This window comes from Ailuropoda melanoleuca, chromosome 8, assembly GCF_002007445.2.
Source record: "Ailuropoda melanoleuca isolate Jingjing chromosome 8, ASM200744v2, whole genome shotgun sequence".
In the NCBI taxonomy this organism is placed as follows: Eukaryota; Metazoa; Chordata; class Mammalia; order Carnivora; family Ursidae; genus Ailuropoda; species Ailuropoda melanoleuca.
Genome location: NC_048225.1, coordinates 114,141,425 through 114,166,519, shown reverse-complemented (window position 1 = coordinate 114,166,519; position 25,095 = coordinate 114,141,425). Strand labels below are relative to the sequence as shown.

At 35.9% G+C, this 25,095-nt stretch overlaps 1 protein-coding gene across 1 annotated transcript in view; it reads left to right on the top strand.

The window, feature by feature from the left end:
- The window catches only part of USH2A (usherin), a 729,748-nt gene that overhangs the window by 142,567 nt on the left and 562,086 nt on the right, over nt 1–25,095 (top strand). Inside the window, exons 14-15 of the mRNA XM_034667668.1 lie at nt 8,816–8,979; nt 19,480–19,638. Of these exons, the coding sequence (XP_034523559.1) occupies nt 8,816–8,979; nt 19,480–19,638 (323 nt within the window). The remainder of the gene's footprint in view (nt 1–8,815; nt 8,980–19,479; nt 19,639–25,095) is intronic.

Here is a 25,095-nt window from a genome sequence, read left to right as displayed (position 1 = left end):
AAGTCTGTTCTTTAAAATATCTATTCTTTGAATAGATTGGAGTATTGACTAACATACCAGACATTTTATTTTCTGAATGTAGCCTATTTTTTTCCCTTTCAGCTTTATTGAGGTATAATTGACAAAAATATATATACTCAAAAGATCGGGAAAAGATGAGAGTAAAATTGATTTATGATTGCTTCTTATGACTTCCGGTTTTTCAATGTATCAATTATTCTATTGTCCTCCCTATTTCTTAAAATTAGCTCTTTCTTTGGCGTCCAAGATCTTATCTCTCTGATTTGTCTTCTCTTTTCTTGCTTACTCCTCTTTAATCTGACCCTTCAATTTACATATCTATTTTTATGATTTCAGCCACTGTATAATGTTAATCACTCCCCAATATATTATCATCTATTCAGATCTCTGCCATGAGTTCTAGGCCTATGGTTACCTATCTCTTTGAGGTTTATATTTGCATGTCTCTCATTCTTAACATAGCCAACACAGAACTAATTCTTCTTTATGTTACTTTCGTCATTTCCTCCCAAGAAGAAAATAAAAGTCTCAAGACATTTCATGCCATCGTCATCTTGGTGAAGGGATATAAATCTTTAAATTTAAGTCACACCAGCCATATGCGAGTGGGGCTCAGAATCCTCTCAGTTTGGACAGGATTGTCTCTGATATTGAGCATAGGTTGCCACTAGAAAGAGCTATTGGAAGTAAGAGCTACCATATATAATGTAGTTTCTCTGAAATGAATAGAAAGAATAAAGCTTCTTATGACCATTTGAGGCCCAAGGAAATCAGCAGGATTTGTCCTCTGCTAATCAGTCATATGGAATGCCTGTGCTTTGAGTTGACCCTTTTATTCCACTGATGAGTTCGACTGTCTCTTTTCACTTTAACGTTGATAATCATTAGAGAAGAAATCTTCTGGCACAGAAGGTCATAGCTAAAGATATTTCAAAATGTGACAATGAGAATTGCTTGAGTTTATACTTTTGCTCATCATTGAGAAGAGATAAAAATGGATTTTATTCTTTTTATGTTTTCCATTCCTTTCCTGAATGATATTGAAATCTCTTTGTTGACTTCTGGTTGTTATTGTGTATATATACTAACACTGACTATTTTGAAAATGTGCACAAAGATGACTAAAACATATGGGATTCCATTTAGTAGAAGGAATTTTGTTTCTTGAAGGAAAAGTTCACTTATAGTCGAAATATATACAGACATACTGCATAGGAAAACAACTATTCATGCCTTGATGACAAATTTTTTAGAAAAAGAAAGTCAGTCAACTAAAATCAATCAAATCTATTTTGAACTAGGTACTGTGGTAGGTACTTACAAATATACATTTTTTTCCACTAATTTCCAAAATTCTACCGGAGATTGTCAGTATTTTATTGTTAAGCAAGGAGAAGATGCAAGTATCATTGTATCTCTTCATTGATTTAGGAAATAAATTAGCTTTCTCCTCTGCTTTTTCCATTTATATATTCAGGGGACCTTATTTAAGCCTCCGTGAAGTTCACACATCACCCCAGCTCTTCTCTGTGTTCTTTTTATTGTACACAGTTATGTTTCCTGTATTTTTCTCTTGGCTTATTTTCTAGACTTTTCATATACTCCCAAGGGCAAAATAAATAAAATAGTCCCTCACCCTAAACTGTAGCAACAGCAGCAAAAATCCACCAAGCACAGCAGTAACAGGCTGGAAAATCATTTGCCTGTTTTCATCCAAGTGGTTTATTCTTCAAAAGTTACCAATCACAAAAAGGGGGCATGTATTTTAAAAAGCTGATCCAAGTGCAAAAATCACTCTGTTTACCTGTGACATATAAAGCAAACATGATTTAATTAGTATTGAAAACAATGAAGCAAAAAAAGTCTGCCCCCTGAAAAATCAATAAAGCAAAAAAGAAAAAAAAAGTATATCATATTCGTCTAAACCAAAAACAATGAGACAAAAATGGGCCACATTCAATTCATCTCAATTGGTAGTTGAGACCCATATTTGACATACTGTACACCCTGGTACTGTCCTCAACTTGACCTGTAAGTACGATTCGTCCTTCCCACGGCCAAGCCGGCTCCAGCTCTTTAGTGCAACTCTATTTCTCTTACGTACCACCCGCACATCACAGCCCCCCGAAGTTTCTCCTCTAATGACGTCTTCTCTCTATATTCATTAGTTGTATTTTGTCTTTTTGAACCTCAAGGCGCAAGGAGCTAGAAATATCATGACTGGTCTCTTACCAGCTGGCACACACCAAACTAACAGATAGTAGGAAATTGGGTTGTAGGCTGGCCAGAAAATCTAAAGGTCAGAGCCCTAAAACATACGATAAAGTAAAATTCTTCTATGACCACATTATTTTTGATTTTACTGCAAACTTTCTCCATTTGAACAGTGAATTATAGATCTGGTCTGTTAATCTTTTCACATGTATATTTCCAACTGATTTCAATGGGTCTTTCTTTGAGAACCAGATCAATGACTTCAAATGAAAGCAGATAATTTACTTGTCAACTTACGTCCGTTCATGGTGGGGGAATACTGGGGAATGTGCCTCACAGATTCATGCTCCACAGTGACTCTTTGTTCGACAACTGTCATCCAGAGTGATGGGAGTAAAAGGGCTATACACTGCTCTTCATCTAGTGATCTAGCCATTCCACAAAGTAGTGGCAGAGTTCCCAGAAAGAGAGCAGAAGTGTGCCAGGACCCTTGAGGCCAACACTAGAGATTGTCACATTGCTACCTTTGCCTTATTCTATTGGCCAGAGAGAGTCACAGACTAGCCCATATTCAGGAATGGGGAAATCGAGTCTACTTTTGGTTGATGGAATTGTGTAGTTGGCTTAAAGGGCCTGCATAAAGAGAAGGGTGAAGAATTTTGATCATTTTTATAATCTCCCATGTCCACTGAATGGTATATTCTTCTTTCATATAGATTCTGTATGATTCTCTAAGAAATGTCCATTTTTGTAAATTAGTAGTATTTTTTAATGTGATATAATTAGAATAACTCAATGTTGGGCATCAGGATATTTAGGTTCCAGTTATGGCTTTTCCACTTGACCAAGCAAATTAGTTTCCTATTACTGACGTAATAAATTACTACAAATTTAGTAGCTTAAAACAACGTGAATCTATTATCTCACAGTTCTGGAGGTCAAAAGTCCTAAAATAATTTTATTGGGCTAAACTCAAGGGATCAGCAGGCCTATGTTTCTTTTGGATACTCTAGGAGAAAATCCATTTCTTTGCTTTTCCCTGTTTGAGAGGCCACCTACATCCCTTAGCTCGTGGCTCCTTCCCTCATGTTCAAAACCAGCAGAGTAATGTTTTCTCTCTTTTCTGCCCTCTGCTTATGTTCTTTCAACTTTTCACTCTGACTCTCACCTTCCTGCTTCTTCCTATCTTTGATTACATTGGATACTTTTGGATAATCCAGGATAATTTCTCCATCTCAAAATTCTTAATCCCATCTGCAAATTCCTTTTACCAAGTAAGCTGTAAAATATTCACAAGTTCCAGATATGAGGACTTGGAGATTGTTGAGGGGTCATAGTTCAACCTACTGTACCAGAGTTCAGCAAACTATGGCCTGCAGGCCAGATCTGATCTGTCATCTGTTTGTGGAAATAAAGTTTTATTAGAACACAGCAATATTCATTATTTATATATTGTCCATGACTGCATTCATACTACTATAGAAAAAGAGATCTAATGGCCCACACAACCTAAAATATTTACTGTCTCTTCCTTTTTTAGATAGAAATTGCTGACCCTGTAACCAGATCACCGTCACCTTGGGCAAGTTACTTATTTCCACTAAGCATCATAAAATCATAGCTTTTTAGACTTGGAAAGAACCTTAAAGTAATTCTGGTTAAACTCTACCCTATACATTTCTTTGCATAAATCACCTTTTCAAAATAACTAGTCACTCAGTTTCTGCTTGAAAACATGTAACTAAAAGAACCTCTGTCTCATGAAGCAACTTGAGTTTGTTTCAGACAACTCTAATCCTGAGAAAGATCATTTCATCCCTATGACTTTCTTACCTAGTTTTATTTCTGCCTTCTAGGACCCTAGTGAATAAGTGTAATCTCTCTTCTACCTTAAAACACTAAGAATTTGAGTCTGTTATGGTACCTTAAAGTTATATTACTATAATATGGAGGTTAAGGAAAATGACATAAGGGTTTCTTCTAGACGTAAACATATGTGATATTGTTAATATCGTGAATCTTCTGAGATTTTATTTATTTTAAACATTTGATTTTGGTGACCATAATGTGAGATTAGGTGGAGTGTCAATAAAGGGGAAAGTTGTAGGGGTCTCAAGTGCAGAATCTTGCTAAGCAACCTTTTCTCTAAATGACAGGAATGCCCCCTCCCTGGACTCAGATGTCGTTGTTGCCTGGATGCAAGAGATTGCCCAGATTTAGTCTTAATGAGTCCTTCTATTTGTGCCTGGGAAGGCTACACTAAGAGGATGGACTGGGTACCATTAACTCCTCCCTTCTAGATGAGATGATACCATTCTCACTTCCTCTCCAATAAGCCATGTGTATGGCTTTCAGTTCACATAGGGAGGATCTCCAAGCCCCAAATCCCTCTCCTTAATTCTGATTCCAGTTCCAAGAGAATCCAGGGCTATTTGCAGGCTGTGATATACGGAAACAATGAGATGTACTTCTACTGCAGAGAGGAAATATAATCTTAACCAGGGAAAACCAAAATCCTCTCTAGAGCACTCTAGCACTCACAGGATTGAACTGAACTGTGAACTCTTCTGGCCTTAGGGTGTCACAGCAGAGGCCAGTCTTAAAGAAAGCTGTCCCTTCCCTGGGGGAGAGGTTAGCTAGGAGAACAGCTAAGCTGATCAAAAAGGGCTCAAAAGAGCTAAATTGTCCTTAGAGCTACATGTCACATTTGATTTATCTGTGATGTCCTACTCTGAGTCTAAAGCTTTCCTAGTGCTTCATCATTCATTCATTCATTCATTCATCCATTTGTTCATTCAACAATATTGATTGAGCCTTTACTGTGTGCTAGGCTTTGTGCTAGGGACTCATGGAAGAACACTCTTGGTCCAATTTCTCCAATTCACCTTAAAGCCTCTTTCTGTTTTACTCATTAATAATCATTAATAATCCTTGTCTAAATTCCCTCAGCAATTTGAGATTGCTTCCTCATTCATTCTTTATGTTGAATGGTGTCCCCATCACCTACTTATCAGCAAATTAGAAAACTGGAAATGACTCCATGCCCTTCTTTGCTTCTCTTTTCAATTTGTCTACCTCATCCTACTGATTTTATTTACTCAACGTAAGTAAAACTCTCCTCCTCCTTTCCGTTGTTCCTTACCATTGTCACCATTGCACCTAATCTAGTAATATCTTGCCTCTTCTTACCTTTCCTGTTTAGCTTTGTTTGTTACCCCTATATATTCTGAATTTATATCCAAAAATTTTAAATTGCTTATAATCTCATACCCTCTCCTGATGTTTCTTATCTCTCTCTTTTCTCCCTCTCTGACTTGCCTGGCATATTCCTGCTCAACTTTTAATATTCAGCCAAACATCTCCGAAATTCCTTCCTTTTTAAAAAGATTTTAGTTATTTATTTGGTGGGGACAGAGGGAGAGGGAGAGAGAATCCTCAAGCAGACTCCCTGCTGAGCTCAGAGCCCACTATGGGGCTTGATCCCAAGACCCTGGGATCATGATCTGAGCCGAAATCAAGAGTTGGATGCTCAACTGACTGAGCCACCTAGATGCCCCCCAAGATTCTTCTTAATACTTTTTCCACTGTCCCATTCCCTGCTACCAGGTAGTTTTCCTTTTCTGTGCCCACAAAGACTCAGCATACATCTTTATTAATGCTGTTATTTTATATTTCTCACTAGACTACAAGTTCCTTGAAGACAGGGACAACCCTATCTTATTCCTTTTTGTGTCCTCAGTGTCTCTTCTGGTCCTGGAACATAATTAGACCTCAATGAATATTATTTATGTCAATTGATATATTTAAATTAATTTGATGGTATCGATGAATTGAGGCCCCAAATGGAAGAGAGGTGTTGAAAAAGGAATGTCAATAAAATGATCTATATCCTGGAATACATCCCTAGATCTCCTGCAGTAGCTCTCCCTCAGATGATGGAGCTTCTGACAATGAAATGCAGTCCTTCATTAAAAGTGATGTTTTGCAATAATAATAAGTAGGGCAGCTCTTTCTCTTACCATTTGCACAACTGGACTAGGTTCTATGGAAAGGAAAATATATGAGATTTGTGATTTAAGGGACAGAAGCCGATTAACTTCTTTCCCATTGTACTCAGTAAACACTGAGTTACAGAAGGGCCCAAACAGAACTATAATAGCAGAGTGCTGGCAGAGATTAGTGATGTTTTACTCCTGTTTTGTTTACCATAATGAACTGGTCAATAAACATCACAAATTGTTTATCTATATAAATCTTGACAGATTACTCTTTATGAAATCCATTTAGCAAGTGAGGTTTTCCCATAAGGATGAAAAATGAAGATTTTAAACAGATTGTGGGAGTAGCTCTGGCTGTACCAGGAGAGTCAGTGTAATAAAGGTTTCTTTACATTAATATTACAAAAACCATTTATCCTGACAAAATCAATATCACAATTCATCTTAGTTTGGTGTTTCTCTTTCTAAGCTTAAAATGTCTTCCCCTTTATTATGTATAATTTTGTTTTAATAAATGTGAAATATATTTCATTTAGGAGGTGCTCTTGAGAAAGGATAACTTATAAAATGACATCAAACTTGTAGCTTATTTGCTAAAGAGTCTTGGAAATGTTTGAAATTATATTTGAGTGGCTGAGAAATTTATAGGAACCATTTTACTTAAACCTTAATTACAAAATTATCCCTAGTGTCCTCTGAGTTAGGAACAAACTGTAATATTCAGAAAAGTCTCCTATGATCTTCGTTCAGGTAAAATTCTCTCTCACTGAAGTCAAGCAATTATAACAAGTCAGATAAGTTAGATATAACAACAGCTGGTATAAGAGACTATAAAATCAGGAATAGTCACATTTAATTACTCAAAACATTGCATGCTTTCCTAAGAAGCGATTTATTTATTCCATTTGGATTCAGAACTTAATATCCCATGGATATTGACAGAGCTGACTTGGAGTTAAGCGCGTAGCAGCTAGCTGGAAGAAAATAGAACTACATCAAGAAAAGGAATTATGTTATACACTGGAAACTATTACTCTAAATGTACTGTATGTAAAATAAGTGTGATTGTCTCATGAGTGAATGGTAATAAAAACTGAAATACTCAAGAGACACTTACTCATGAGTGGTGTGGTGATATATATGCATTGGGAGAAGCTTGCCTCTTATTGTTTATGCTTACCAATATTACATTAAAAGCCTACAAACAATATACTCTAAGTAATGACATATAATGAAATTAAGAGCAAATCAAATATTTTGTTGCTTCTATAATTCCATTTTAATTTCAGTGCATAATTTTCTTCAGCTCTGATACTTAAGTAGCCTAAATAAAATATCTATTTGAAATGGAGTTCTGATGCATGTCTCTACATAAAGGACTTAATATAGTGGTTTGTAGGGGGGAAATGTCCTTTTATCATGACATAAAGAGGGCAAACTACAGTATAGTGGTTTTCAAGAGAAACTGTACTGTATTTATTCCCAAGGTGATATTAGTCCATAAAACAAATTGCAGCTTATTTAGCAGTCCTTTGCTTTTATCAGGCTTTTTAAGGGTGTTGAATGATTACCCGAGAGACCACACTGTAGAAGTTGCAGGGGGATAAAGAAACTATCCATCCGGAATCTTTATTAGAAAATAGAGGTGAATCCATTTAATGTTGTTTTAAATGTGCCACATTGAAAGTTTCTGTTTACAAGTGAGTTGTCTTTTTCCATGTGCTGTTTTTGCCTCTCTAACACTTCACAGTGCCAAAATTGCTTATCCTGATCAATGACATTGGCATACGCTAAGAATTTGAATAACTTACCCAGAGGAAACAGGTTTTGGTTTCTATCATGGCAAAATGCCAGGCCGGTGATTTTTACAAACAACTTTAGGTCCAAGAAATTTAAGTTGGAATGAAGTTATCACATTATATTTGTATCATTAACATCTTTTAATAAATCAGAAAAATGCTTTATTTTCCAACTATTCTGGATAAATGAGTTTAGTGCATAAAATAGAAAATGAAATATAACCTATGTTAAGGCATCAACAGTACTGGAACATGTCTTCCTCAAACTCTTTTCTTAGTGAAATTTAGTCTTTATATAACTAAATATAGAATTTCAAGATTTTTAGGGAGTTCCATGGTTATCACACCCAGTGTTCTAATTCATAGCTTGATAGATACGTGGAAAGATGATTTATGGGTACCTAATCTAAATTTTTAGCTGTCAGAAGAACTGCTTTTGTGAGAAAGCAAAACTTACAGTATTCTTAATTGAACAAGTGGCATTCAAAATAATCCATAAGATGTATCGTGGCATGAAAAAAGCAATATAACAATTTTTTTGGCCATTAATTAGTTTACAAAGGGGAGGCTTCATAGAGATTTTATCGTGAGCAACATTTTGTTAAATATTCTTCTGCTGTCTTGTTTGATGTTGTGTTTATTTGTTTAGCTCAAGTGTTCTTTTCAATATATTGGCTAAAACAGGCCGTCTTATTTCACAATGTTATTGATAAATGTAACTTATACTGTGAATTATTAATCAAAACATTATTCTCTTTGATGGTTTATTTGTCTTGTTTTCAGATGTCAGCATTGCAATTGTCATCTCTCAGGAGCCTTGAATGAAACCTGTCACTTGGTCACGGGCCAGTGTTTCTGTAAACGATTTGTCACTGGCTCCAAGTGTGATACTTGTGTTCCCAGGGCAAGCCATTTGGATGAGAACAATCCACTGGGCTGCAGCAAAAGTAAGTGAACTTTGGCCCTGTGCTGGTGGATGAAATATCATGCAGGGAAGAGTATACTGTTATTTTCTTTCTCCATTGAGAACCCATCAGAAAGGCTTAGGCGCAAGGTGGAGAATTTAGGTGGGAAGTGGAAAAAAAACAGTTACACTAAATGAAACTTGTGTTCTTTTTCCTTGATTAGATTATTGAAATGGTGATTATGTTAGTAGTGGGAAATTTAAAACATTTTGTTAAAATGGAATCACTAGTGTAGTGACCAGACTCCTGGTTTTCCCCCAGACATTGGACTTTCCAGTGACACAGGACTTTCAGTGGAAAAATCAACACTACTGGTTAAAACAAAATGATCGGTCACCCCACCAAACAAGGACATTCCCAGCCAATTTTCTATAACACATGAGAGATTTATTCTTATTTCTTATGAGTTATGTCCTCCAATCCACCAAATTTTATGGGTGCCATGCTATTATTAGTTGCTTATTGATGTTACAGCAATTATCCCTGTTTATCATAACATATTACTCCTATATTTGATATTTCTTCTACAGGTTGTATTAGTTGTTTAAATATCTCTCACATTTCTATTTTTAACTCCCAGAAGGCAAAGATTACATCTTAGTATCTTTTGACTTTCAACACCATTCTCCAGCGTCTTGATTTGATTTGTCAACATCCCCTGCAGTCCTACGGTTTCATAGCATATTGATGATTTATTTATATTTACTCTAAGATCATATATCCTTACCTTTTCCAGAATTTCTAAGAAATGCCTGCTGAGAACATGTGGTAAGGAGCACTCTACAGCATCTTGTACAATGCATGTTCTCCTTGGGGTGTCCTGGGACTATCATGAGTCACAGTGCGAGGGAACGCCATAAGTCAGGACGAATCATCACAAACAAGCTTGCTTGGAACTGTGTTATCTACATTTAAGGGAGAGAGAAATAAGTAAGAAAATATGGGTCTCCACAGCAACCTTACTAGATTTCGGGTAGGGGAAGGCAGGGTGTAGCTAATGATTAACAAGACATATTCAGATTTTGTACCTGTGTAGTTTATCTTCAGTATCCTGTGTTTTATTTGGTCTCTCTGGGTGTTAGTATAAGTAAAATTGTAGGCATTTATGCTTCTTTTGGGAAAGGACTATCATAATTGCCTTTCTGTGTAAAAACAGTCTAAATATAAATCTGGATTTCACTGAGAATTTAATTAATATTTGCTATTCATTGATTAACTATAGAATTGATTGATTTCTGTGTGACAGGAATTCCAGCATATTGTTTGGGATGTCAGTTGTAGATCATCATTTTGTGAGAACCTTACATGTAACATCCTGAATCTAAGCGATTTTTGATTAGTTCTGCCACTAATTTTGTGTGAAAATATTGACATCTGCTCCACTTTTTTCTACCTATTCTTACACCTAAGACACAGTCTCAGAACTATACCTCAGGCAAAACTGGACAGTTTGGTTCACTGAACACCTGGCCTACATTTCTTCATAGTGGTAGACATGGAGTTTTATGTTTTGTCTTTCCTTCTCTGGGCTGAATCTTCTTGTCTTTTGAAATGTTTCCAGTTAAAAAACTTTCATTTTCCTATTCTTCCATATATATATATATATATATATATATATATATATATATGGAAGTGCCTTAAGTTCACACTCACACCACACACATATATATATATATATACACATTTATCTATGTATATATTTAAATTTTCTCTTTAAAATTATGATCCTTAGTGTTGAATACATTTGTTCAACCACTTGGAGTAGTTGTTGCTGCTGCTGTTTTGGGTGTGTGTTTCACAAAATTTACAAAACACTGGGCAAAGTTAGAAACCCACTATCTACAGAGGTAGTTCATTCAAGAAAAAAAAATTAGACAAGATTCCTGCCTTTAAAAGAGCTTGGAGCATAGTCAGCAGAAGTGATGGATAGACTCACCGTAAAAGGGAGTGAACAGGGGGCACAGGAAATGCTGACGGTGGCATGAGTATGAAGGGAGCCTGCTTTCCTTCCTGTTCCACCTTGATTTTTACATGGTACTTGCTTTTTATCCTAGCAACAGCCAGAACAATCAGCTTCACAAAGATATGATGCTATTGAAAGGAATGTAGTGCTATCTATTGTTGAAACTGTGAACTACCTCGGGCTGGTATTTTCCTCTGTGTCCAACAGATGTCAAGCATGTGTTTTTCTTGAACATTAGAATGTTTCATGGAGTCCTTCTACACAGTTTGGGAACCACAGGATTACGACTGTTATCTTTTCCACTTCTTTAGAGACCACTGGCAATAGGTTAGCAATATCATTTGTAATTTTTTCCTTTTTTTTTTTTTTTTTTTTTGACAGGGAGTTGAGTTGGGAATCTTGAGCATATAATTTCCAGAGTACAGGAGGTTTGAATTCAGATAAGGTAGTTAGGCCCTCTCTTATAATCTGCTTCCTTATTTCCTGATTCTTTTCTTTCCCATCAATATTTGTTTCATGCTTTCAAAATGATAGTCATTCTCCTTGATAGAGGTAATACAAAACAGGTATTAAATAATTCTGTGTTCTGTATGCTTTACTAGTGAATGAAATGAAATTTCGTTTGCCCTAAACTTCTAACTATGAACTTAACTGTGTATATAAATATATACATATAATTTATAGCTCATTTGTGTTTAAGTCTTCTTTATACTATTCACTTCTATGTTTATCTTTGGTTATTTGTCTGTCTTTTTATCACTTATATTTTTCCTTTATCCTTACTTTATCAGAGAGGCTTTTGTAGCTAACACTTTTTTTAAAAAAATTTTATTGTGGTGACATATATATGACATAAAATTGACCATATTAACCATTTTTAAAGGCACAGTTCAGTGATATTAAATATATTCATAATGTGCAACCATCACTACCATGCATCTCCATAACTTTCCTTGTGAAGTGGAAACTGTATACCCATTAAACAATAATATCTCCCATTTGCCCCCAGCCTCTGGTAACCACAATTTTACTTTCTATCTCTATAATTTTGAATAATCTAAGAACCTCATATAAGTAAAATCATAAAATATTTGCCTTTTTGCAAGTGGTTTATTTCCCTTATCATATGTCCTCAAGGGTTATCCCTTTTGTAGCTTATCTCAAAATTCCCTTTCTTTTAAGGCTGAATAATATTCCATTGTATGCATGTACCATGTTTTGCTTACCCATTCAGTTATCAATGGACACTTGGGTTGCTTCTCTGTTTTGGCTTATGTGAGTAATGCTGCTATGAATATGGGTGTACAGTCTTCAAGACTCTGCTTTCAATGACTCTGCTTTCAGTTCTGTTGGATATATAATCAGAAGTGGAATTGCTGGATCATATGGTAATTCTATTTTTAATTTTTTTGAGGAGCTGCCTTGCTATTTTCTACAGCAGCTTTACTGTTTTAAATTCCCACTGACAGTGCACAAGGGCTCAAATTTCTCCATATCCTTGCCAGCATTGTTATTTTTTATTTATTTATAGTAGCCATCTAATGTGTATGAGATGCTGTCTCATTGTAGTTTTGATATCCATTTCCCTAGTGATTAGTAATATTGAGCATTTTTTCATAGTTCTTCTCTATTTGTGTATCTTCTTTAGAGAAAGTGTATTCCAGTTATTTGCCCATTTTTTTAATTGGGTTATTTGTCTTTGTTACTGAGTTGTTATAGTTCTTCATATATTTTAGGCGCATGTCCTTTATTAGATATATGATTTGCATATGTTTTTTCCATTCTGTGTGTTTTCTTTTCACTTTCTTGATAGTGTCATTTGAAGCATAGATGTTTTAAAATTTGATACATTTCAATTTGTCCATTTTTTGTTATTGTTTCTACATTTGGTGTTATATCTAAGAAACTATTGTCAAATCCAAAGTTATGAAGATTTTTCCCCTATGTTTTCTTATAAGAGTCTTACAGTTTTAGCTCTTACATTTAGGTCTTTGATCCATTTTGAAATAATTTTTAGATATGTTGTGAGTTGAGTTTCCAGGTCCATTCATTTCAAAAGTGGATTTCCAGTTGTTCCAGCATAGTTTTTTGAAAGGACTATCTTCCCCTTTGTTCTTGTTAATCTTGTTGAAAATCAGTTTACTATATTTTGTTGACTTTTTTTATTTTTGTGTTATTTTATTACTAGTTGTTCTATGAATTAGAATATGCATCTTTATTTGCCACGGTCTACTTGAGATTTGTACTGATTTAATCCTGGTAAAATATAACAAGTAAACTCTTGATACAGGTCCCTTCCTTTCCCCATCTTTGACTTATGGTACTGTGTAATTGTGTGTGTGTGTGTGTGTCTCTGTGTATGTATATATAATAAACCCTACATTACACTAATATAATTATAATTTTCTTTTAACACTAATTTTTAAAAATTATTTGAGAGAAGAAAACAATATGAATACACACACACATACACACAGAGTCTTTAATGTTTACCCACATATTTACCCTTTCTGGTATTCTTCCTACCTCAACATGACTCAATTTATTTGCTCTCTGTGTCATTTCCTTTTAGCCTGATGGATTTCTTTAGTATTTCTTGCAGGGCTAGTCTGCCAGCAATGAATTCTTCCACTGTTTTTAAAAAATTATCTGCAAATACCTCCTTCCTTCCTTTTCCTTCCTTCCTTCCTTCCTTCCTTCCTTCCTTCCTTCCTTCCTTTTTTTTGATGGGACTTTTTCTGGATAGAACTCTTGATAACAATATTCTTTTTTCTTTTAGGACTTTGAATGTGTCATTCTACTACCTTATGGCCTCCATCATTTATTCCAGCCTTTAGTTGTATTTTTCTTCAACTGTGAATGAATTTTCTCTTACTCCTTTAAAAGTTTTGTTTTTGTCTTTCAGCAGATTGACTATGATATGTTTGGTATGAATCTGTTGGTATTCTACTTGGATTTATTGTAGTTTTGGAAATGTAGATAAATGTTTTCCATCAAATTTGGGAAGTTTGAGCTAATATTTCTTCAGATATTTTCTGCCACTTTCTCTATCTTCTCATTTTGGAGAGCCCATGACACATATTTTGGTACACCTGACATTGTCTTACAGGTATCTGAGGATCTGTTCATTTTTGTTCTGTTTTTTTTTCTCCTTTCTGTGGATTGGCTAAATCATTGCTGTATCATTAAATTTTACCTATTGCTTTTTTTTTTAATACTTTTTTATCTTAGAGAGAATGCATGCTAGTGGGGGAGGGGCAGTAGGAGGGGAAGAGAGAAAGAAAGGGAGAAAGAGAGAGAGAATCTTAAGTGGGCTCCACACCCAGCACTGAGTGCTACATAGCACTGATCTGATCTCATGACCCTGAGATTGTGACCTGAGCTGAAATCCAGCAGTTGGAAACTGAACCGACTGAGCCACCCACCAGCCCCCTACCTCTTGCTTTATCTTCAAGTTCACTGATTCTTTCTCTTTTCTTTTCAAATATGCCATTGAGGCCTTCTTAGGGAAGTTTCCATTTCAGTTACTGTATTGTTCAGCTCTGGAATTTAGAATTTAGAATGTTTTTATACATTCTATTTCTGTATTAAAATTCCCTTTTTCCTGAATCATCATAAGATTTTTCTTTAACTCTTAGAACATATTTATAATAGCTGCATTGAAATGGTTTTTGCTGTACTCAATACTGGGGATCATTCAGAGTCTGTTTCTTTCAATTGCTATTTTTATGAGTATAGTTCGGTTTCTCTGTGTTGTAATTTTATGTTGAAAACACTTAAGTTGTTAGGTTTTTTTGTTGTTGTTGTAATTTGCATAGACTTAAACGGTGGAAAACTTTCTCCACTGCAGTGTACAGCTGTTGATGTCTAATCAGGTTTTTTTTTTTTTTAATTTTAATTTTTACTCACAGCCTGGCTTCCTAGGGGTCATTACTGTGTCTGAATCAGCGAAAGATTTGGGCAATGTCTGTGCTCAAATACTTCCAGACCATATAGCTTCTGCCAATCAATATGTGTATGGTTTGGGGGATATTTTCAGAGTTGTAGCTAGTTCTCAGTTCTTCTTTGGCCTTCATTTTTCCCCGGCTGTCATGGATTTTCCCCATAACTTCATAGTTTTCCAGCCAGCTAGGAATCTATGGAGAGCTCATCTCAGACCTCCCATGGTTCTATCATACCCAGGATCTCCTGGTTTATAATCTGGTAAATTCACCACTTAACCTAGCTGGGAGCATATACTCAGGCTAGAAAACCTGTGAGTTTTCCCTCTTGTTCCCAATTGACTGGGCCAATTTTTTGGCGGCAAAGCTATGAATTTCTGCTGCCAACCCAAAATCAAGTCAGTGCCCTACGGCACCAAAGCTATTATTTAGAGTCAGCCCTACTGGTAAAACTAACACACCTGACTATGGTACTGGTGCTGTGGGAATAATCCCCTACAAAAAGGCCATAGACTCCTACTGTTACTACTCAAAGCTCTACTAGGTTTTCAAGAGTAAATGTTCTTAACTTTTTGTTTGCCTGTGGTTGATTTAGAGCTCACAGAAAGGTTATTTTGGTGATTTCATTAAATTTTATATCACTAAACTCTTTATGTTGCCATAGTTAGAAACACTATCTCCTTTTAGTTTTTAAATGTTTTTTTGTAGTTTTCTAGATATTGTTCTATTTTAAATTGCATCTATAAAAGATATTTTTAAGTTGTTCTCAATAACTGTCTTCTACTTGTTTCATATTAACAGTACTTAGAGCTTGGTTTATGGCAACATCTTCCCTGGTAGTTAGGTGTTGCCATGTCACCAAGTTTCTGGCTGAAGTGACATGGGCAGAAGTGATGTGTGGGAGTCCTAGGTTGTGCTCCCATAGGCAAGGGGCATGTCCTCCATATCTCCTTTTACCTCTCCTGTTGAATTGGATACGGACTTGGTGGTCATCCTCCTGGGACCATGTACACAAAGACAACCCCCTAAGGATGGCAAGAAAAAAAGACAGAGGGAGTCTAGACACCTGTTCTCATAGACACAGTGTTCCCAGCCTTTCATGAAAAAGGGATACACGCACATTCACTTTATACTCTAAATAACCCTGAGAGTCAGACGTTATCCTCCCCTAACTATAGATGAGGAATGATTCAGAGAGGCCAACCAAAATTTGACTACAATCACACAATTATCAAAGTGCCTAAGCCAGGATTAAAACTCATGGCTCCAAACAAATGGATGTAGTCACAATATGATACTGTCTTTCCTTACAGGAGAGTCTGGCAAATGCAAAGATCACCCTTGGCCATTTTGATGAATGAATATGCGAATGTTTTCTCAGAATTCCCCTTTCAGCACACAAAAGGGTGAATTCAGGTTATCTCATGGCCAGGTCTTCATAATATTTATTCTCTGAGTGGTATTGAATCATCTAAGGCTTCAGGTCTATGAACATTCTCCTTTCAGGGTCAAACAGGCACTAAATATTTATACTGTGAAGTTGGGCAAGATTGTGGTTAGAGATGGTCATAACAAGTAATCAGCTTTAAACATTTGAAAGAGCTCATTTGTGTATTTGTGTATGTGAATGTTTGTTGCCAAGGAAATGTTCAAGTAATGCAAATCATTTTCTATACCCTTTGACATGGGATGGAAACATATATCTTTCTTTCAGTCATCCCAAAAGTATGTTGCTGTCTTAGAAAATAGTCTGAAGGTCAGTTTTGATTGCTTTAACTCTGAAATCTGTTGTGTTCCTGATAGCATGCAGAGTTTTAGATGTTGTCACTAATATTCACTAAAAATATTCAATTACCATAGATTACAAGGCTTTTTGAGAGGCTATAAATGAGACAGTTTATGAGTCTTTGTGGCTTCACCAAGAACAACAGGATGTGGAGCCCTAAATTAAAAATCACTGACAGATCAAATGCACTGGCCGTGTTCAACCAATCCAAAAGACCATGTCGAATATGGCAAATTCCTGAATTCAAAAATATAAGGGTCCTCTTTGGAAATGATTCTCTTTTCCTGTGTCATTTTGAGATTGGTACTATTCTTGTCCTATATATAACTAGGCATATGGACAGTTAGAGCTTTAATATAACAATGCAAATTCCAAAGAAGGAGAAAAGATAAAAGGGAAGAGTGAGAGTGTATCTAGTTTGAATATTTTTCCTTGAAAAATATGACATCAGTATTATCTCCCTCAGGATTAGAGGCATTGTCTTTAGGAAGCCTATGCATAATATATGGAATTTTGTATATTTCAAATTCAGTGCTCTTGAAATACTTTCTTCAAATGTTATTACTGGATTATATCATGTCTTTAAAGTGGAGTGTGTCCCTTATGAATGCTGATGAATTAGTAATAGCTCTTGGTTGAAAGTCTTTGCCTGGTGTGCAGGATAACTTCACTTTACTATTCCATACTCCCCTACCCTACTCTATGCCCCAAGATTCTGTATGGTCTGAATCAGCAGACTCCCTTGCCCTTTGACTTTCACTTGGCTCCAGCTACTAACAGGAGCCTGCCAGTCATCTGGAGGGTTAGCAGAAAGGAAATTTGGAGTATTTAATCCTCAGCTTCTTGCCACAGTGCAGGAGCAGCCTTGAGCTGGTCTTGAGCTTGTTGTATCCTGCCATGAATAGTCACAGCTCCTGCCAAATGATGTTTTTCCTATAGCCCTTTCTGTCCCCGAGTGCTGTGCCCCTTTAAGCTAGGCATAGCGTGTTAGAAAAAAGCTCACATAGTGGGCCTGATTGCTTAACTATAGAAAGACCTGCTTGCAAAGTTAGCCTTTGGCTGGCATCTGGGAATTTAGACTTTGTGAGAGTTCTCACCATCCCCAGAACAGGTAAGAGTGGCTCACTGTTTCTTAAATTTTATCCAACCAAATGGTTTATGCTTAACCCTGCTTTCCTTCTGGGAATCTAGGATTTGGGGGGTTATTCATGTAGGCAGAGGCTGTCTACATAAACAGCCCCCATACAAACCCTGGGCATTGGGTTTCTAATGAGCTTCCCTGGTTGGCAACATTTCACATATTTTCATAAAACAGTGCCCGGGAATTAGGCATATCCTGTGTGACTGGAACCTTGCAGTTAGTTTCTCCTGGACTTAATCAGGTATCTTTCCCTTTCTTGATTGTACTCTATTCTTTTGCTATAATAAATCTTAGCCACAGTAGGACTATGTGATGAGTCCTGCAAGTCTTCCTAGTGAATCATTAAACCTGGGGGTGGTCTTGAGGACCGCTAACATAAATAGTAAAGGAGCTCTACTGTTATCATACCCCAGAGTACTGCTCTATTTCTTCTGGTTTCCTTACATTCTCTGCCTACCCTTTTGAAAATAGTTTCTTTATCAAGCTCTTTATTATATTACTTAATTTGAATGTTCTCTCTCTCCTCTCCTGAAACCCTATCATCCAGTGACTGTAAATAATTCGTATAAAAAATTGACAGTTGATTCATTTCTATACGTGATTTTTTGAAATTTCTTAACAAAAACATTAACGGTTTTTAAAGTAAGGTAACACAGAAAACTTTGATATGTTATTTAATGAAAAACTCTGAGTAGGATGTGCTTCTCTAAATGGTTGGAGGATTATGCATTTTGTTAAGCCAGAAGGTAATAAATAAACTGGTGGCTGATTGTCTTAAAAAATAGTTAGACGTTATTTTTCTCCTTTACCTTTACATATTCTGGCGGGGAGAGGGGGTGGTGCAGAGTGAAGGAAAAGAGGGAGACTGAAGAAAGTATGCAGTGATAAGAGACAATGTTTTCATATTGTGTACATACATTATATAAAATATCACTAAAATAGTGAGATGAATGCTCTTGTGTGCCATCATATTACTTCTAACAAACATTGCACCTCTAACAGGTGTGGGAATATCCGTATAGTACATTCAAATTATTTCTTGCTAATATTTAGACTGTTTAATATCCATGACACCATGAGTATTTGTATCACCAACTATTATTCTTTCTTTTACACTGTGCTCTGTGAAGCAAGATGAGACATTGTGCTTAGTGGAATGGAAAACTTCTTTTTAAAAATCCAAAAATTATGCTACTTGAATTTCAAGTCTCAATGTAACTTATTTATGTTAACTTTTAAATTAATTAAGTAGAAAATAAGTGCTGTATCCTTGGATACGTCCTGAAGAGGAAGAAGAGGAAGAAGGAAAAGGAGAAGGAGGAGGAGGAGGGGGAGGAGGAGGAGAAAGAAGACAAAAGAAGAAGAAAGAAGAAGAAAGAAGGGCTGAATGTAAACTTTTGTGGTCCACTCCCCAACTATTTTCATGACAGCTGCATTGACCTACAAAATTGTTTTATTTTTACAGATAAAAAGCTTTGTTTTAGAGAACTCATGATGTGTAATCTGTTTATTAATGTCTTGGTAAACCGCATGTCTTCTTGATAAAGTAATCCTGAATCGGAAAGACCTCTTTGTTGGATATCTTACTTCAGCTTACTTGTGTGCTTATTGATTGCCTTTGCTAATAAATGCTCTCTCCTTTGTAATTTAGCTCCATCCCAACAACCTCCACCCAGAGGACAAGCTCAAAGTTCTTCTGCTATCAATCTCTCCTGGAGTCCACCTGATTCTCCAAATGCCCACTGGCTTACTTACAGTTTATTCAGGGATGGTTCTGAAATCTACACAACTGGAGATCAATACCCATACAGTAAGTTTAAAGGGTTAGCAATAGAAAGACATAATATTCTGAGAATTGATACATTAGTTAAGTTCTTTGACACTGAGGATAAATGTTGTTGTGGTTTCTTGTGTCTAGCAGGGAGCGTTTCAAGCAGAGACAGAGTCTCACTAGCAATCTCCTCGTAATCAAAACAATGCAATAAAAATGAGATGCTTCTTATTTGATAAGCCCTAATGCTTATCAAATTCTCAAAGATGAAAAAAAAAATTACCCTATTCAGCCAGCATTGATGAGGATGTGGAGGAATTAGAACTTACAGAAACTGCTGGGCTATCTGTGTAGGTGCATTGACACAACTCTTCATGCAGGTTAAATTGTCAAAATGCATGAAAACTATATCCTTTTGTATACCATTTGACTCAACAAATTTCCCTTAGAAAATTTATCTTAAATGAACTGTCATAAATGGACACAAAATATGTTCAAGCTTACACTATTTGTAATAGCAAAATATTGCAAAAGATTCAGATATTCACAAAAATCTTTCAATAAATTATGATAGATGGCATAGTAGGATCCTGATCCATTAGTAAGTGAATTGTGGGATGTGAGTACCTATCAAATGATATTTTAGTTTACATGTTAATGAATGGAAAGTGTCCATGACACATTGTGTAACATAATAAAAGGTATTATAAATAATCTGTGTTATATTAAATTCAAAATTATGTAGGAATATTGGAAGATTTACAACAAGCTGAACTATAGTTTTCTTTGAGCATAAGAATAATAGAAAATTTATCAAATATTTCTATTATATGGGTTCAGCTTTTAAAGTTCTTAGGTTAAAAAGGGACTTTTAAAAAAGTGAAATCAGTACTAACCTTCATGCAAACAATGTAATTTTATGCATACACTGCCATTTCCACAGAGGTAGAATATAATATGAACTAAATTGAAAGAGAAAGGATGTGAAAAACCATGAAGACTATCTTTGCATCTATAACTTTTTTTTTTAAGATTTTATTTATTTATTCGACAGAGATAAGAGACAGCCAGCGAGAGAGGGAACACAAGCAGGGGGAGTGGGAGAGGAAGAAGCAGGCTCATAGCAGAGGAGCCTGATGTGGGGCTCGATCCCATAACGCCGGGATCACGCACTGAGCTGAAGGCAGACGCTTAACCGCTGTGCCACCCAGGCGCCCCTGCATCTATAACTTCCATAACGCCGGGATCACGCACTGAGCTGAAGGCAGACGCTTAACCGCTGTGCCACCCAGGCGCCCCTGCATCTATAACTTTCAAGAAGATTTTAAAAGAGCTTACAGAAATCCAACTATGGGGACCCATGGTCTTTAAAAAAATACTCAGATGTTTTAGTTTCCCTAAAGTCAGAATGAAGAAATAGAAATGTTTACAATCTTCCAGCTCTGTCTTCTCTGATACTTGCCTCTAGTCATGTTTAGCTATAAGCTAGTTTAAGAAACTAGTTTTAAAAACATTGGAATAGTGATTCTAATTCAAGTTTCCATTTTGTTCTCTTTGTTTAATACCCAATTTTCCAAATTCCAGTTAACTTAATTAGTTAGAAAAGTGTATTAAGTTCTATAGTGGCACTGAAGTTCCATAATCTTCCTCAAAATGGTTGGGGAGATACCTTGTTTTAATGTAGTGACTGGCTTTAAAACTTTTGCATAGCATACATTTCTATTTTGTATGTACTAGAGTAGGTTACATTTTGTACCTAATTCTGCCTGACATGCACCTACATTATCATGTCCACTTTCTGTTAACTCTGAATGTTTCTCCAGTATTCCAGCTCTTCTTTGAAGTTAATGGCAACTCCGAACTTCATGATGCAGATTGCAAAGGGAAATGAACATCTGTCTACATCTGCCATGTTGGCAAAGCATCCTAAAAACCTGCTACTAGAATGTTTATTTTCTTCCAAATATCAGCATGATCCAGGTGTCCTGAAACTTAAATTTTTGTGATGGGGAAGAGAGAGTTATAAAAATGTTGAAAGTGATTTTGAAGATGACAGTACCACTGGTTGGATTATTTCTGAAATTGTGACTTAGGGTCACCCCATTTTCCATTTAGCTTAATTCAGTAATAAAATTAAGCTTCAATTATACCCTTCAATTCCAGTGGCATGTTTTCCATAGTAACATATTGTGATCTATTTTATAGACCATTACGTGAGAATACAACGCGCTGGCTCTTATTCATAATTGCCCTAATATAGAATCCAAATAACAGTTTCTTACATAATAAATGTGTACTCATTCACTAATCAGGCATTTATATAATCCTATTAAATGAGGTATTATTTCCTAAAACCTTATTTTTCATTAAAAAATGCCACTTCTGGCATTTCTTGACAATCACTATAATTAATGATGTGAAAATTATCTGCATGATGGCATTTGAACAGTAAGAACAATTGGTTAATGCTGTCAGAACTTTGTATCATTCTAATAATACCCTCATGTTTATTACTCTATTTCCAGTGTGTGGATAGCATGTGTAAAATGAAAAGGAAACAGTACTTATATTCAGTCGGATGAACACAAATCTTTGGGTTAAATAAAGGCATTTGGAATTATAGGTGGAGAATCATTGAACTTTTCAAAGAAAATTAATAGTGTTGTCTTCCGAGAAAGTTTGATCATTTGGTTGAGACCATTATAGAATTCCTTGTTAGAATAAAAACTTTCCCTAGCTTGCCTGATGCACCATGGGAATCTCTAGGACAGTGGTTTCCAACCTAAGATCATGACACTCTGCTGTGTTATCATCTTTAAAGGCTGCAGAGTATTTGTTACTAGTAATGGCACACAACTAATGGTGGCATAATTTTAAAGTTTCTGAATACAAACTTTTTAAAAATAAGCAAAATTTACATCCTCATAAGCTTGTACATAACCAGCTTTCAAAAACAGGAGAGAAAGGTATAGAGGTCAAATCAGTGCACTGGGAATTGTACATAATCAGCGCCTAATATCATCCCCCCTGTAGCTCCTGTCTGGTTTGCCCACAGGAATTTTCCATGGGATGGGTGTGAAGAGAAGAGCTATCATAGGAACTAGCACTCGTTCGATAGAGTTGTAGTTTCAGGGAGTGGCCAATAAATCATATTATGTTTTCCTACTTGATTTTGGAACTAAAAGAGAACTAGACCTAGGAGTCAGTAAGATGGAAATGAAAAATAAAAGTCATCTTCATTACTGATAAAAGTCAGATTGGAGAGTAGACCCTCTCTCCTGCACGAAGACAGATTAGAAGAGAGTAAAATCAATAGGCTGATCTGAGCATGCTCTGTTTCCCCCTTTTCTCCCCAAATTCAGTTAAATCATTTCTCATTTGGGAAGCCATGTGTAGAGGAATAGTCCTTACATGTTTACTCTAAAAAAATCCTTTCACAGAGAAACGAGAGGATGAATAATTCTACACCTTATCATTGCTTACGTAGCATAAAGATGTTAACATAGTTTAGGGTTATAGATGACGATACATCTTAGTGAACCCTGAAGCTTCATGTCTACCTTTAATATCATTATCGTTTGTTACTCGGTACTACATCAAGGGATCGATGTAACAAGCGGTAAGATGGGTCAGCTGCTCTGAGAGAAACAAACAGTAAATATAAGGAGGGAATGAGAAAAAAAAAAAACAAAACCCAGAAGAGTTAATGACAAGCAACTGTTTCTATAAAGCTCTTAATATTCTTTCCTAGAAAAATCAATCAGATATATATGGAAAAGTCATTCCTTCGTTTATTCAATAAAATTTTATTCAGTGTTTACTCCGGATCAGGAACTGTATGAGTCACTAGAAGCACAAAGATGGAAGGAGCAGTTCTCATTATTGAGAGGGGAGATAAAGAGTAAAACAGATTATAATATATTTTAAATGTTGAATTAGAGTAGACTTGGAATATTCAGAAAGTTCTGGGAGGGGGAGAGGCAACCATGCCTGTGGTGGCAGAGATGGAGGCTGAGAACCATTGAATGTTTCACAATCAAGAGGGATGTGTGAGCTGGATTAGCCAGGTACTGCAGTGAATGAAGAAAGATTTTCCTGGAAGAAGTTGTATGTGAACAGGCATGAGGGAAAGTGTATGAGAAAATAAGGTACATTCAGCAAACCTGAGCAGGTCCAGGTAGCTTTCATGGGTGGTATATCAGGAATGCACCTTAAACCATAGTGGGTACCATCCGAAATCATGAATTAGTGCTGACGCAAAAATTCTGAATGTTGTCCTAAATATGCAGAAGTTTGTAGTAGGGGGTGCCTGGGTGGTTCAGTTGGTTAAGCATCTACCTTCAGCTCAGGTCATGATCCCAGGGTCCTAGGATTGAGCCCTGCATAGGGCTCCCTGCTCAGCGGGGAGCCTGCTTCTCCCTCTTCCTCTGCCTACTGCTCCCCTTGCTTGTGCTCTCTCTCTCTGTCAAATAAATAAAATCTTTTAAAAAAAAAGGAGTTTGTGGTAAGAGAACAATAATTTTCCAAGCTCAGAGTTGAAGATAGAGATAATTCTTATCCTAACTATGGAGTACGACCTGCTTGAGGTAAGTTCCTTTAACCCAAGTCATTTTGTTGTTGTCGTTGTTGTTATGATAAAATTAAGGGGAATTCTATTTATGCCCTTTCAATTACTTTTATTTAGTTCATACTATATGTTGTTTACACAGTGTTTTTATTTTTTTATTTTTTTATAATAATATTTTTTTATTATGTTAGTCACCATACAGTACATCCCTGGTTTTTGATGTAAAGTTCCATGAGTCGTTAGTTGCATAATAACACCCAGTGCACCATGCAATACGTGCCCTCCTTACTACCCATCACCAGCCTATCTCATTCCCCCACCCCCCTCCCCTCTGAAGCCCTCAGTTTGTTTCTCAGAGTCCATAGTCTCTCATGCTTCATTCCCCCTTCTGATTACCCCCCTTTCTTTATCCCTTTTTTCTCCTACCGATCTTCCTACTTCTTATATTCCATAGATGAGTGAAACCAGTGTTTTTAACCAAATATTTGTTGCCGTCTCAATCCTATAATTACTCTAATTACTTACTAAATAGACTCCTCTTGTAGATTTTGATCTATTGGGATTATATTTCATTTCTCAAATGTTACCAGCATCAAGTACGTACTGAACTTCTCTTAATTATCATCAGGTTACATATCTTCCAACTTCCAGTTTAAGTGTATGCCATTCTCTTGGAGTATTTAGCATTGATATTTATTTTTGCCTTTTAGGTTTAGCTTTTGACATGTTACATAGAATATTTTCCATCAGTTTTCTAGCCTTCAATGATTGTTTCAAATGTTTTGAACATTTTGAACAGTCTCATGTGGAATGCAGATAACTTTAATAAGTATTTATTGAATTTACTATTATATGTCAGAAATATATGTAATATTAACTATACCCTAGCTATTATAGACAGGTAATTTCCCTTATTGTTCAATTGTGAT